General features: G+C 45.4%; 1 protein-coding gene across 2 annotated transcripts in view; it reads left to right on the top strand.

Annotated features, from left to right (window-relative positions):
• Positions 1–15,613, top strand: part of Mboat2 (membrane bound O-acyltransferase domain containing 2) — a 135,271-nt gene that overhangs the window by 87,920 nt on the left and 31,738 nt on the right. Inside the window, exon 4 of one of the 2 annotated variants that reach the window (XM_052186036.1) lies at positions 5,567–5,662. The exons of the other annotated variant lie outside the window; for it this stretch is intronic. Coding sequence (XP_052041996.1) covers positions 5,567–5,662 — 96 coding nt within the window. The remainder of the gene's footprint in view (positions 1–5,566; positions 5,663–15,613) is intronic. 2 annotated transcript variants of the gene reach the window in all.

Below are 15,613 nucleotides of genomic sequence, written 5' to 3'. Positions count from 1 at the left end.
ACAACTAACTAGCTTTCTGGGAAAGAGATATATAGAACGGACAGTCGGCCTTCCCTCTGTGGCTTCTACATCTGTGGGTTCAGCACTGTGGGCAGAAAATGTTAGAAAAACATAGCGTCTAAGCTGAAGGAACAGACTAATTATTCCTTAAACACAGTCTGTTTATATACTGTTCACCTTGTGTTAGTCACCAAAAGTAACCTGTTATAGGATGGTTAAAGTGTACAAGGAGAGTAGGGAGGCTTCGGTGTAACTACTGTGCCATTTTATGTGAGGGGCCCAATGGTGTCAGGTGGATGCCTGTATCTGGATCGGGAGCTGAAATCAACCAGTTCCTTTTAGAAAGTGATAGTTCTGAATGTACTTATTTTAAAATGTATAGATGGGCCGGGAAGTGGCAGAGTATGCCTTTAATCCCAGCACTTGGGAGGCAGAGGCAGGTGGATTTCTGAGTTCGAGGACAGCCTGCCTGGTCTACAGAGTGAGTTCCAGGACAGCCAGAGCTACACAGAGAAACCCTGTCTTGAAAAAAGTATGGATGGAGTGGATAGGTATTATATAATTTATAAATAGCGAGATGTCTGGTACACTTCCTTGTAAATTTTGTGTGCACAGTTCCCATGAGATGCTGCCATTGAGTAGTACCAAATGTTCATAGCTAACCTGTGACTGCACTGACTACAGATTGATTCATAATTACTCTCCAGTTCAGTAAAGTAGCTGCTTGAGTAACTGACGAACAATGTCACTCTAAGGTGAGCGCCCGCTGATGGATATGCTAATGAATAGTGGTGGTGATGTCCCTCCTCACAATGGCTGACATCTTGACTCTTAAAAAAACTTGAATTATTACTATCTTCACCTACAATTTAATCCTAAATTAGGGTCAGTGAACGTTTTCTCTAACAAGATGAGACAGTAATTATTTAGGCTTCTATGGCTGCTGTAAGACTAGAATAGCCATTGTGATACACAAATGGGCAGGGTGTGGCCAAATAAAAATATGTTTATAAAACCAGACATTGGATGTTTTTTTTCTCTTAAAGGCCAAAATGGATGATTTGATTTTAATGATTTTATCTTATTTATCAATTTTTTCATACAAATACTCCACCCTGATTGGGCCGGAAATAAAATTTCTGAATGTAGAGGTGGGTAGAATTGCTTAGTATTGTACCATTGTGTAATATTTCCACCATTATACTGCAGACCCATAACTTTGTCCTAAGTATACTGGTATATTGAGTGAAATAAGAAAGTGGGATTGTCAGTTCAAAGAAAGTATATATATATATTCTAATCTATGCTGCAAAAATACCTGCTTAGAAGATTAAAAAAAAAATTCTTCAGGCTGATGTGTAGCTCAGCTGGTAGATGGATACTCAGGGAAGAAATTAGGAGTAGGGGTGCATCCTATAATCTCAAGACTTCCACAGGTTTTCGTGATTCTTTCATACAATAGACAGATATACAGACAGATGATAAATTGACTGACTAATAGACAAACAGATGACAAACCAGTGGAGAGCTGAGTCCCCTGGGTAGCCTGAGTGTTAACTGCTTTCCATGCATGGCATCTATCCTGCTGAGTTTCCAAGTTATCTCTGATGACTGCCCGACGGAGTCTCATTTATTTTTCTAAATAAGCCGGTGCTTACATTTTTTCTTAATAATTCGCTCATTGACAATCTTATCTATTTTCCACTTGAATTCCTAATCTGTTTCTTACTGCTTGGGAGTTCTCTGTTAGGGACATTAATCTAGTATACGCACTGAGCAATTTCTGTTATATTACCATGCAGTACTTTGCAATCTGTCAAGAGGACGTCCTGCGGATACTCTCCGGGCATCTGTGAGTTTTATGCTCCTGTGGTTGCCCTCACTCCAGTTGTTCTCCTTTAGTTTGTTGTATGACTCTTCCATGATCTTTTTACATTCAGAGCTTTTCATATTTTGACTGATTGGAGTTTCGTGAGTGTTGTGTGCCCTGGGGAACTGTCTCTGAACAAGCCATCACATCTTGCTGGACCCCATTCCTCTCACCCCGGTTTAATATTGCCAGTGTTCTTACAATCAGACATTCAGTTATATAGTGAGTCTTTTTCAACTGTCTCTTGTTTGGATAATCTTTTGATCTATTATTGAAACAAGTGCTACAATGTAAATCCCCACAACATGTTCTTTCCCGGGTTAGAATGGACATGACTTCAGCATCGTATGTTTCATTGGTTGGCCAGAAGCCTCTGACGATCAGCTGGTTAGCCCCACCAAAGGCCTTGGTAGGATTGTATTTGGGATGGTAAGCTTAGACATGAATTTAAAGAGAGCAGAATTTATTTATTTATTTATTTATTTTTTTATTGACTATCTTCTTCATTTACATTGCCAATGGTAAAACCTTTCCCAATTTTCCCCCTCCCCAAAGATTACCAACCCCTCCTCCCACCCCCTGCCTTTATATATATGCCCCTCTACCTGACACACTCCCACCTCCCCCCCACCCCCCATCCGTTTCTCTTTGTTGGGGCCTCTGTTGAGCCTTTACCTGACCAAAGACCACTCCTCCCACTGATGCCCAACAAAGCCTTCCTCTGCCACATTTTTGCCTGGAGCCATGTGTGCCCCTTGGTTGATGGTTCAATTCCTGGGAGTCTTGGGGTGTCTGGATGTCCAAAGTCATTGTTCTTCCCATGGGGCTATAAACCCCTTCAGGAGATCAGAATTTATTATGATCGAGTCTTCAAATCTACAAGGAGGCTGATGCTGTGTATCTGTGACCGCCTCTTCTTCCTACCCCATGATTCTTACTTGTTGTTCTCTTATGAACACTACCATCTTAGGGCTGAGAAGATTTTGTGTGTGTGTGTGTGTGTGTGTATACACACATGTGCATTGTATGTATATATAATATGTGCTGAAACACGTGTGTGCATATGAGACCAGAGGTCAATATCTTGTGTCTTCCTTTTTCACATTGTCGTTGCTGTTGTTTGTGTGTATGGGAGCTGTGTTGTGGGTAGTCAGGCCATGCTGCACGTGTGGAAAGCACAGGACACCGTTGTGAAGCTGGCTCTTACACCTTTATACGAGGTCTGGGGATGGAACTCAGGCTGTCACGCCTGATGTTTCCCTTCTAAGCCTAAATTTTTGTTTTTTTCGGGACAGGGTTTCTCTGTGTGCTCCTGGCTGTTCTGGAACTCACTCTGCAGACCAGGCAGGCCTCGAACTCAGAAATCTGCCTGCCTCTGCCTCCCAAGTGCTGGGACTAAAGGTGTGCACCACCACCGCCCGGCTTAAGCTTAACTTTTTGAAATGCAGTTTCTCATATGATCTGGAACTCACTAAATCAGCTAGCCTGGTTGGCCACTGAGCTCCCGGGGTCCTCTCGTCTCGTCTCCATCTCTGTCTCCCTGGTGCCAGGCTTACAGGCGTGAGCCACTCTGCTTGGCTTTTCTCGTGCGTTCTGGGGACCAGCAAGCAACCTTCCCAGCCCGGATTTAGACTTTTTCATGTTAAGGAAATATCTTTTACCCTCAGGGTACTAAGAGGTTTTTGCTTTATTGAATTATTTTTTTGCTCTTGTCCTAAGTCATACTGAGCCCAGGATCTTGTGTATGCTAATAGGCAAGCGCTCTAACACCAAGCTGTGTCCCTGTCGCTCTTTACACTTTATTTTGTAAACGGGTCTTACCCAATGGCCCAGGCTGGCCTCGAGCTTTCTCTGTATATAGGCACTGACTCTGTATATAGCCTTCTGACCTTGGCATCAGGCCTCAACCTCCCTAGAACTGTTGCCAGGCTTGGCTGGAGCTCTGGCAAGTGCACAGGTACCTTTTTGATTGTCACTGTGATGATTAATTAATACTACTGGCCTTCCTATACAGACCCCTACTTGAATTTACGAAATAAACTAATATTGGCTGGAATATCTCAAGTAGGGCTGGAGAGATGGCTCAGTGGTTAAGGGCACTGGCTGTTCTTTCAGAGGTCCCGAGTTCAATTCCTAACAACCACATGGTATGTCTCATTGGATCTGGTGCCCTCTTCTGGCCTGCTGTATACTGTATAAATCAATAAATCAATAAATTCTGGCTTTAGAATGCACTACTTTTCTCTCTCTCTTTTTTTTTTAACTTAATCATTTCTCTCTGTCTCTGTCTCTCTCCTTCCTTCCTTCCTTCCTTCCTTCCTTCCTTCCTTCCTTCCTTCCTTCCTTCCTTCCTTCCTTCCTTCCTTCCTTCCTTCCTTCCTTCCTTCCTTCCTTCGAGACAGCATGTTTCTATTTAACCCTGGCTGTTCTGGAACTTGTAGACTAGACTGAACTTGAGTTCACAGAGCCTCACTCACCTGCCTTTCTGCTCCCGTGTGCTGTTCTTAAATGGGCTCATTCCTACACCCCGTCCCCCCACCCCCTTTTCTTTTTTCATAGCTTTAAAGAAGTAAGTTATAAAGCTACCTATGTCACCTACATGAGAAGCTTAAGATTGAGTTTAATAAAAAGATAACTCTGTCCTTGGGTTGCTTCTGGATGGAGTGTTTAGAGAACCCTCCAGTTTGAGAGCTGCATCTGACCATTGAGTCACAGTCCTTACTTGTTATGGTTTCATATTTGACTATTTAATCTATCTCGTTGTTTTCCCGTGAGACAAAGGCCTAGCTTCCTCTCCCCAGCCCTGCTGCTTGGTTAATAATACATCTGTTTCCTGAGAGTTTGAGCTGCCTTCGCAGCCTTTGTCCTGTGTGATGTTACATCCTCTAGATATGGTTTTGGTTTTTGTTTTTCACTGATGAGTAAACTCATTTTCCATACTGTGTTTAGTTGTAATTCCATCTCGGCACCATTAAGTTTATTAAAGTCACTAACTTGCTGTAGGTGAGAGCCCCGATCCACTCACTCTAAAGGTCATGATTTTAGACTGCTGAGGGCACATTTTAAAAATCAAATTAAATTGCTAGAAAGCATAAGGCCCGTGGTCAGATTCCCCAGAACCATAAATACTGTGTGGGTGTGGTGGTGACTTGCCTAAAATTTCATCCGTGGCAGGCAGGGAATCCCAGACCAAGCTGCAAAGACTAGCCATATTGGGTGTGCGGTCTGGATTTGGTCGAGGGACGGTACCTCAGTGAATAAGGAGGAAGGATGATCAAGGGTGATTCCCAGCACCGTCCTCAGGTCTCTAAGCACTTGAACACACTAGTGTCTGCACACATATAAAAGCTTGCACACACGTACGACATAAATGGGGAAAATCTAGCTAAGAATCGTGTAATGTATATGGAAGCAGAACTGGGAAATTAAAGCTGTCACCAGTAATCACATTTTTTATGTTCATGGCTTTCACGTGTCTAATTTTTTATGTGTGTCTGTCTTTCAGAATAAGATTGAAGAGCAGCAGTGGTCAGTTTCATCTACAATCTGCCCCATATTAGGAAAGAGTTCTCATAATCTGTTATTTGTAGGGTAGACTTACTGCTTGATTGTTGAGCCTTGTGAAGTAGTGCATTTCTTGACAATGTACCATTAAGATGAGTGTCCCCACTAATGCGGCTTATCTTTGTTTTGCAGATGTTGCTTTGTGTTTGCTTTGGGATACCTCTCAGTGTGTCAGATTACTAGAGTCTATATCTTTGATTATGGACAATATTCTGCTGATTTTTCAGGGTAAGATTAAAACTTGATTCAGTGACCTCTTTTATCTATTCTAACATAGTGGTTAAAAAATACAGACTATAATTTCATTTAGTACTTCCAATGGAAAGCTGTTAAACATTTGTAATACTGAATAAGTCACAGAGATAACCCGAGCTTTTAAATTTGCCTTATATAAATGTTCTAAATATAGAGCAGTTAGACTCTTAACATGGTGTTCTGGGGTTGGAAGTAGTTTTTAATCTAATAGGAATTTTTGCAAGCATTTATAAGTATTGAAGGCCCCCTCACCTCCCAGGTATGTTCTATTTAGCCTTCACTTCACTCCCCTTCTCTCTCTCTCTCTCTCTCTCTCTCTCTCTCTCTCTCTCTCTCTCTCTCTCTCTCTCTCTCTCTCCTTCCCTCCTACCCTCCCTTCTTCCCCTCTCCCCTTCCCTCCTTTTCCCCTTCCTCTCCCCCTCCCTCCCTCCTACCTTCCCTCCTTCCTTTCCTCCCTTCCTTTCTGTCCCCAGGGAGTAGTGGAACTCATTTCTATCTTTTGTTTCTTCAGAGGGGAATGGCTTCCTTCTTGGCACTGAGCAGGTCTCCTTATCCTGTAAGGAAGCCGGAAGGAGCATTGGGAGATAAATGCACTGCCAGCTCCTGTCTTTGTAAAGAAACACGTCCTGCTTTGAGGGGTCCAGATGGGCATCGGGACACTTCACACTTTACCACACACCCCCAGCTTTCTCCACTGAAGGAGAGGGTGTGCCTTTTCCAGTCTTGAGCCATCTGGACAATATCGAAATGCATAAAACATCCAATTTGAAGATAAGCAAGTTAAAAAAAATCATATTTCTGGGGATAGAGATTGGCCAAATTATTTGAGAAAAATTACCTGTAAAGGGGGGAATTTTAAAGGATAGAGTATCTTATTCTCCCTTACAAGGGTAAGGTAGATTTTATTACATAGCTTTAAAAATAAGCTTAAATGAAAGCAAAACCAAGCCAAAACCGATGACATATATGAAAAAAAAAAAAGAAAGAAAGAAAAAGAAAAAAAAGAGAAGCACTGCTTTAGATTAAGAAGCAAGTTGGGCAGAAGTGGAGTTGAACTCCCCACCTGGAATGCAGAGGGCAGGCGGGGAGCAGACCAGCAGCATCTCTAAACAACCGAAGTCCCTAAAGCATCAGCACACAATGGGCTCACTGTGAATGGGAGGAAGTGGCCCAGCTCACGTTGTCATCCTGGTGGGCGAGGTTGGGAACCAGCTATGAAACCATCAGAGTCTCTAGAAAGCAGAGCCATCTAAGAATAGCCACTGAAAGCTAACCATGTCAGACAGTGATGGTCACCCTGACCAGGTCTCCAGCACCCAGGTTCTGTCTGCAGGTCCCGGGGAATGTCAGAGCAGTGAGAACCCTGGGTCCTCCAGTCTGCCTCTCTATATTCACGCCATATAAAGAGAGTCTCTCTCTCTCTCTCTTTAAAACACTAGTACTTTAACATAACCAGACTGATTTGATTCTAGACCCTTGTGGGTGAGTGCTAGTAGACATCTGTGGGACCCTGACCTCATGGGACCCTCACTCACAGTCCGTTATTGTTTTACCTCCCTTATCTGCTGCTCTAAACCCGTGCTGCTTTCTGGTCCCTTCCATAGCATCTTTCTCAAGCCACTCATAGGCTGTTGTCAAAACAACTGCCATCACAGAGGTTTAACATAAAGGTTTATTCTCACATTACAGTCCCTTGGGGAGGGAGCCTCTGCCTCACAGGCTGGGGTGGGGGGTGGGGGTGGGGTGGGGTGCTTTCCTTCTGGCACCTGCCTCCTACAGGGCCTCTGGAATCTTCTTGATTAAGCTGATTTGGTTGGCGATGGGGAGTAATGGACCAGATGAGAGAGAGAGACAGACAGACAGACAGACAGACAGACAACACACATGTCTTTTGATAGTCTGTTAACACAAGCTATTACATGGGCCCACAAACTGCAGAGCAGTTTATATTAAAAAGCTTAATGATTTTTTTCAAAGTTATTTATGGTGTGACTTCAGTAGTATTTTGTTGAAATTGATAATTTAAAAATTTCTGTATAATTTTAAATGTTTATAGAAAAAAAACAGTGTAGCATTTTAAAGATAAACTGCCTGTTTATAATAATCCCACTTTAGAGAAACATTTGTAGCCACTGGGAGGAAGCATTTGACCACTCTTAGTGAACTAATAGAGATTAGATGCAGAGTTGAGCTAAGTGAAGCGAGCTGCCCTGGCAGCTCTCCGCCAAAGAACTTGCTATCCTGCTCACTGCCCACTTCCTGGTCACCCCCTTCCCACAATCCTTTCCTCCATTCTGCCCTCCCCTTCTTCTCTGAGCTTGCTCTCTTTAAAGTGGGCATCATAGAAAAGAGCAGCCTGTAGGCCAGTGCTCCCTGATGAGGGACTGGCAGTAGGGACAGCGAGGGGTAGAGAACAGCCATCCTGTAGATTAGATCAGGTATCAGTGCTCTTCAGAGTGCGACTGTCTGGAGAAAGCACAGGAAGCGGGGCCTGGGCCCTTACAAAGGAATGCAATTTTCACTAAACCACCTGAATGAGACTAGAAGACCTAAGATGAGGTGGGAGAGGGGAGGGAGGGAGGGGGGGGTGAGTGTGTGTGTATACATATAGATCTTCTATAATGTCAGGTTCAGAATTTCTTATGATAAAAGACTGTCCTATTATTAGAAGTTTCTAGTTGTAGAAAAGATAGAAAGCCACTGATGTCCTGAGGTCGGCCTCACCTCAGCTTTAGAAATGCGATACAAGAAAAGTAGAAAATGATTAGTATTTCCTTCTATTGGAAATAACTTGAAAATGTAATAGAAGAAGAAGAAGAAGAAGAAGAAGAAGAAGAAGAAGAAGAAGAAGAAGAAGAAGAAGAAGAAGAAGAAGAAGAAGAAGAAGCTGCTGCTTCAAAAGCAGCTGTGAAATGTCCAGGAATGTGTCTGAGAAGAAATGCACTGGGCCTGTGAAGATAGCTGTAAATCTTACTTAGAGAAACGACCTTGAGAAACAGTCTGCCTGTATTTTGATAGTGTCACGAGCAAGAAAGTGGGTGTGCAGAGTTAGTAACAAATGTTTTATTTTATTGTACTGAGGGTCATCACACAAAGTTCACAACTATGGTTGTGAGCCTGTCTCTCCAAGGCTGCTTCCATCTCAGCTGAAGGTTAGGTCCAGTGTCTAACAGAAGTCTCTGATTTAAGGGTCAGGATGCTGGGTGAGCCTCTAGCCGCAGGGCGAATCAAGGTGGGGTCTCTGGGCATCATGGGGTTCTAGGCCCGTGTCTGGCTACCTTGAGTGAGTGATGTCACTGGGTTCTGGTTGTCAGATCCAGCCTTGGGCAGTGAGGCTCCTGACTAAGCTAATTTTATGTGCCTAAAGGGCATTGGTTTAACTATGCTTCTCACAGATAGTCAAATCCAGTAATTCTCCTCAAGTTACACTGTTGCCCTAATGCAGTAATTTGCCTACAGAAGCCAGGCGCATGATCCCAAAGACCTGGGACCCAGAGGCAGGAGGATGGTCATAGGTTTGAGGCCAGCATGGTCTACATAGCAAGTTCTAGGCCAGCTAGGATACAGTGAGACCCTAAAGAGCCAACTCACGATAAAGTACAACCAAAAGAATAAAGAGAGCAGTGATTACCCTATGTATACAGTGAGGAGACAGATTACGAAAGCGGGATAGAGACTAGAAATAAGAAAACAGAGCAGCAAGGCTGGTGCAAGGCTCAGCGGATAAAGTTGCTTGCAGCCAAGCCTAAGGACCCGAGTTTGATTCTCAGGACCCCACACATGGGAGGATGAGACGAATCTCCCGTGAGTTTCCTCTCACCTCATTCACAAGCACTCCACCCCAAATAAGGAAATCAAGGAAATATGCAGAATAGCAGTTGCGAGATCATAACTCAGTGGGGACATCCTGACTTATTTCTTTAAATAACTATATTGGGCATTCATGACGTGAAGAGGAAAGGAAGCCCTTGCCTCTATGAATGAATAAATTGCAGGAGGCGAGAACCGTGTTCTCATTGGAATTGGATCTGTGTTGCTAAAAGGATCGCTCAGTGTGTCCACCACGAAACAGACACGCAAAGGGGGGGGGTGCATGTAGAATAATCCCCGTTCAGATCAAAGGCTGGGTCTTACAGCGAAGCACATAATACCAGCTGCTGAGTGGGTGTTGGCCTGCCAGCTGGGCTCCTGTGTCCCCTGGCTAAGGCCTACTGAGCATGCTCCGTGCATTTGGTAGGGCTTTTGTGGGAGCCAGTTCTTTGGAGAAGAGGCAGAGACAGACGTGGCCTAAACGTTGCAGGTGTGATTGCCATTTTCGCCTCCCCATCTTGAGAAGCCTCATTGGAGTCCAGAGTCTAATTTTAGACATGTTTTTGTGTTTTGTGAAATGAGTCATGAAGGCCGCTAGCTGGTCTTTATAATCCTCCTCACACAGTGCCCAGTAACTGTGTGTAAACAGGGTGATGTGGAATAGTCAGCCACCCGAGACTTTGCACCTCCGGCTCTGGTGGCTCTTCCTGTGGGAGTGTCTCTCTGCCCTTGGCCTACATTTGACTACAGGAAGCATCTTGTCTCGCCAGCTACTCACACAGTTCGTGTCACCGCAGAGGTAAACAGACTAGAGCTGTGGGAACTCTGTTGCCTGCTCCCGGCCCTGCCTGAGCTCTACCCCTCAGTTTGAGTGGGTTCTTGGGGCAGCATGGTAGAACTTGTCAGGAACACCCGCTTCCTTCAGGTCTGCAGACCCTGCCCAGCCAGCATCCAACCCACTCTCCTCTGCATCTTCTTCTTCTTCCTTGCCCTTGTTCAAACCTGGAGCATCTGTTCTTTAACCCCAGAGGAAATGATTGGGTTACTTCCCCTCTCGGCTCTCCATTTGAAGTTTCTGTCATTTATTCAAATATCACTCATTAAGGTATCTGCGAAGACTCCCCTTTATCTTTATCCATGGGAGCTGTTGTAAACCACAGGGCATAACCACACATCATGGCAGTAGTAATCCTGTTTGTACTGTTTTTCTTCTGCACACGCATAGCCACAATAAAGCTGCACAGTCACAGAAAGAAACTGCTTCCCTGTGGCATAGCTGAGCCACTAGGTTTCCACTTCAGGGCCCTTGTCAAGTGACTGAGATGGATTCTACAGGACCACTGGGTGACAGCATACTCAGCAGGGTAGGCTGGAGAAATAGTGATTTGTGACCATGGTGAGGCAATGGGATCCACAGAAAATGGGGTATTTCCAGAATTTTTCATTTTATGTGTTCAGACTGTGGTTGACTGGAGATGATAAGACCTGTGGAAAGCAAAAGTGTGTGTGTGTGTGTGTGTGTGCATGCCTGTGTATCCCTAGAGTGTGTGTCTGTGTGTGTGCTGTGTGTGCACGCCTGTGTATCCCTGAGCCCCGGCAGGAAGCATCTTCAGAAACAACTCTTCCCATTTGGTTATTGTGTCCCTTCAACACCTCGTGCTTGAAGCAGTTTTAGTGTTTGGTAGGTGACAGTGTGACTGCATGACCGGAAGAGAGGTTTAGATTTTGGAGGTCTGTTCTGTGTCTCAGGTGCTGTGTAAGGGACTGGTGATGTTATTTCATTTAATCCACACGGTTGTTGCTGTCCTCTCCACTTTAGACTCAGTAACTGCCTTGAGAAATATTAAAGAGTCCCCCTTCCAGTGCCATGGTAGAGGGCAGTCAGGATTTATGTGTTTAAAATTTTTAGCCAGGCGGTGGTGGTGCACGCCTTTAATCCCTGCACGTGGGAGGCTGAGGCAGGCAGATTTCTGAGTTTGAGGCCAGCCTGGTCTACAGAGTGAGTTCCAGGATTGCCAGGGCTACACAGAGAGACCCTGTCTCAAAAAAACCTTTTTTTTTAAATTATGAATTTGTGTGTGTGTGTGTGCAAGAGTGCACTTGTGTGCATGCATGTTCATGTGTGCATACATGTGCATGTACGTTAGAGGAGTAGAGATTACAGATTGCAGGAGTCATTTCTCCCCTCCTCCATGTGGGACCTGGGAACCAAACTGAGGTCACTAGGCGTGGTGGCAGACACCTTTAACCACTGAGCCAAGTTGCTGGCCCAGTTTGGGAATTTTGCTCCATATAGCCAGCTGGCTTGTTCCCCATGTCTAATCAGCATCTTGCATAAAACACACCCAGTGTAGACGCCTGGATCTCTCACCCATTGCTCTGGTGTCCCTTATCCTTGTCAGAACCTTGGTAGCATCTGATTGCAAACTCTGCCTCAGCTACACCAAATTGTCCTCAAAGCCCCACTGGCTTTAGACCACACCTGGGACTCACTGTAGACGGCCTGCTCTGGTCCTGCACTGGTCCTGCTCTCCCCATCCACCTCCCCGTCCACCTCACCTGCTTGCTTATCCCACTTCTGTACCTATGGTCTTTGCTCAGTCTTCACACAATCAGAAACCCAGTCAACCCTTATCTCTTGGTGGCAGGCACAGGCCCCTGAGAAGCCTGCCTTCTGCCCTGTTCCATTGTCCTCCTTACACTGGCCTCCTTGCTGCTCTTCTTCCAAGGCCAGTCACGCTTCCTTCTCCGGGCTGTGGCCTTGGCCTGCTTCCCTCCTGGAAGGCCCTTACCCCAGGCCTTTGCACAGCCGGATCTCCATTCACATGTCACTTTGGGGTGCTGTTACTTCTCCTCTGTGTTCCCCATCCCTCTCTCTGCTCCGTTGTCTTGTGCAGCACTTGCAGATTGTAGATCTGCCTGTTCGTCATTCTCTAGTAGGTGTCTTGGGTGAAGTCAAAGCTTGGTGCTTTATAGATGTTAATTAAGTGTTCTCGTTCTGCGAGAATAAAGGAAGTGAGTGGGTGACTCAGACTGTGGCCTAACTGAGCTCACATCCCAATTCTTGTGGTGTTGGGCAGGTGGGGCTTGTTTGGTTTCCAGGGGTCTTACAGATAAGAGCACTTGTTTGCAAAAAGGGGATTTGAGTGTAGGGACATAGCAGCTTGCCTCTGTTGTTAGGTAACATGTCCTGGTAGCAAGTGGGTGCTTGTGGTTACTGGGACATTAATAAAAAAGTATCATTGGAGTTCAGTCATCTCAGAGATAACGAGACACTGCTAAAAGATTTCCTTTATCTTAAACCTTCCTTCTCTAGTAGTGTCAACTACAATTGAGAATTTGGGACCAAATTATCCTGTTCTCATTCTTTGTAGAGAAATGTGTACTAAAAAAAACTTTCATCATTTTTATATCAGAAAATATTGAGGGTTTTTTTTTCCTTTTTCTTTTAATGTTTTGGTTCAGGGGATGAAGAGATGTCTCAGAGTCTAATAAGAGTGCTTGCTGCTTTGCAGAGGGCCCAGGTTCAGTTCCTATCATCCACATGGTGGCACACAATCATCTGTAACTCCAGTTCCAGGGATATGATACCCCCTTTCTAGTCTTTACAGGCACTGCATGTATGTGATCTACATACATATATACAGAAAAACACTCATGTGTGAGATAAAAATAAGTCTTTAAATTTTTTCCTTAGTTTAGAGGTGTATCTTTGTGTTAACGGAAGCTGCTCCATCAGTTATGTATTTACTAGAGTAGCGGCAGTCTCTTACTACGTTCCCAGCTGTCTCTCACTAAGACAGTAATGTTGACACATGGAAGATAAAGGAAGTCTTGTCCAGGCCCTGACCCCTCCTTTGGAGTCCTGGGGCCACCTCCCTGACTGTTCTAGAATAGATGGGAGGTTCTTTGCCCTGCCTGGCAGGCTATGCCAGATTCTTCAGCAGGGGAAGGGATTAGGTATCTGGGAGTGCCCTTCTGTCAATAAAGACCTAGTGAAAGCATCTTGTAAGTCACACTAACTGCTCCGAAACGGATACTAACAGTGTGCTGTTGAGGAAAAGTCCGTATCTACTCTCTGAGGGGCTGTGTGGGTTTCTCTAATGGTGTTTTCTTTGTGTAGCAGGCGCTGCCTAAGAGGGTGTAGGGTTTGACTTATTTTTGTCCCCTCCCTATTCCATGCTCCTCTCTACCCCAGGCTTCCCCCCCATCCCATCCTCCCCCTTCCTACCCTAGGCTGCCCCTCCCTATCCCAGGCTCCTGTCTCCCAGCTGCGCTCTTGCTGTGCTGAGTTAGTCAGTCTGTTCCTCTCCATCTTCCTTAACTCTCTTTGATCCATTCATCCCCCTTTCCAGCAACCCTTTCTTACCTTCTTTCACAACACACTCCTCTGCAATCTATACTGATTTTGTCTTTTTTGTTGTTGTTGTTGTTGTTGTAGTCTTATGTCCACTGTGCTCATGGGAGCAGTTGAGCCAGAGGCAATAGATCGTCACCACTGAAAACCAAGGGCAACACATGGGGCCACCAGTGTTGGTGATGGTCACCAATGTTGCTGTCTTTGCAGAGTGACTCCAGGAAGCTCAGATGGGGTGGGGGGTGAGCAGAATTTGGTACTCAGATCTGCTCCCCACCTTCTTCCTGTCTTTGTTAGGGGTCAACTGTGCACCTAAGCAGTGTTCCGCCTCCTGGACCAGGGTGTGGTCCTGTTTGGAGGGTCAGCATTCTTTGCACCTCATGAGTAGAAGTTATGATGCGGATGGATGCACAGTGGGTACCATAAGACCATACATTCCAAACATCTCTTGGACATAGCCATAGCTGAAGGTGTCACTGTGTAGGTATCACATAAATTCAGCCATTATTTTATCAGGTTGTCTTAGTTACATGTGCATGGGATTTAGAGTTTAGAACTGAATGGGCTTTTGTAATTCATTATGAAGAGAATCAGGCAGGGTGAGAACAATGTGTCTTTCCCCAAAGGAGATGGAAATCTCAGAGCATTTGTATAATCCTCAGGACATGAAGGATGCCTTGCAAGGCAGAAATGACAGTAGGCCTATGTGCAGAGCAACCTGGGGGATTAGGCCAGCTAGGCAATCATTTCCTAGGTAACTGTAAGAACTGGCTTTTAAGGGAGCCAAGAGAAATCCTTCCCTCTTGAGCACAGGGAATTGGAGAACAGCCCTCCTCTGACCTTGTCCCTTGGAGCTTGAGTCTTCAAGGGCACAGCTGTGAATCTGACTCCTGAGTGAGACCTGGAAGCAAACCCTTGCCTCTGGGTGCACACACTGGGAGGCAGCCCCCACCCCCTCCTTTCTCAGCTGCGTGGCTGACAGAAAATCAGCATTGGAACCTCACTGGATGGAGCCCGAGCCTCTACCTCTCATGACCAATTGGTCCTGGCCGCCCGATGAGGCTGATTCCGTGTGGTCCTTTCTGAGAGGCTTTTCGAGGCTGATGGGGTGAGATTCCCGGCTCTCTCAGCATGCAGAGCACACGTTCTCCTGTTGGCAAATGTAACGTCTGATTTTACTGACAGTCAGAAGGTGGAATAGCCATCTGAACACTGATGCCGTGAGGACTGAGGTGTGTGCCGTGCCATTCCCTTATTCCACTGTTTGGTTTTCCTCCAAGTTAGCCATTCAGTTAGTCTTACAACAATAGGAGCAATGCTGCCGTTTTTCTTGAACAGCTGCCAGGCGTCTCGGTTCTGGGTGACTGGCATCAGCATGCCCCCTTTCAGTGTGGAGATGGCTCTCTGCCCTTTTCTGTCTTCCCTCTTGCTGTTTGGTTCTTACACCTCTGCACTTCTCACCCAAACTTCTGTAAATTTCTGCTCACTCCCCTTTCTCCGGTATCTTCTGTTCTCTTTGATGTTCAGCCTTGGGCAGCAGGCCCAGGGGAAGGTTGGAGGAGACCCTGAGTCACAAGCTGGCCATATCTGGTGTCTCTGCCCTCATCTTAGGATGTGTAAGTTGAAGCAGGCTGGCTCATACACAGAAGGTTCTTTAAGCATAGGGTCCTCTTTTTATTTGCTTTTTAAAACCACAGAGAAAAAGAGCTTTGCTTTCTTTTCTCCCATACTTCCTGAGGTCAGAGAGACCCTGAGTT

This window comes from Apodemus sylvaticus, chromosome 6 (genome assembly GCF_947179515.1).
Source record: "Apodemus sylvaticus chromosome 6, mApoSyl1.1, whole genome shotgun sequence".
Taxonomy (NCBI): Eukaryota; Metazoa; Chordata; class Mammalia; order Rodentia; family Muridae; genus Apodemus; species Apodemus sylvaticus.
Note: the sequence above shows the minus strand (reverse complement) of the source record. Positions and strands in the feature narration are given on the sequence as shown.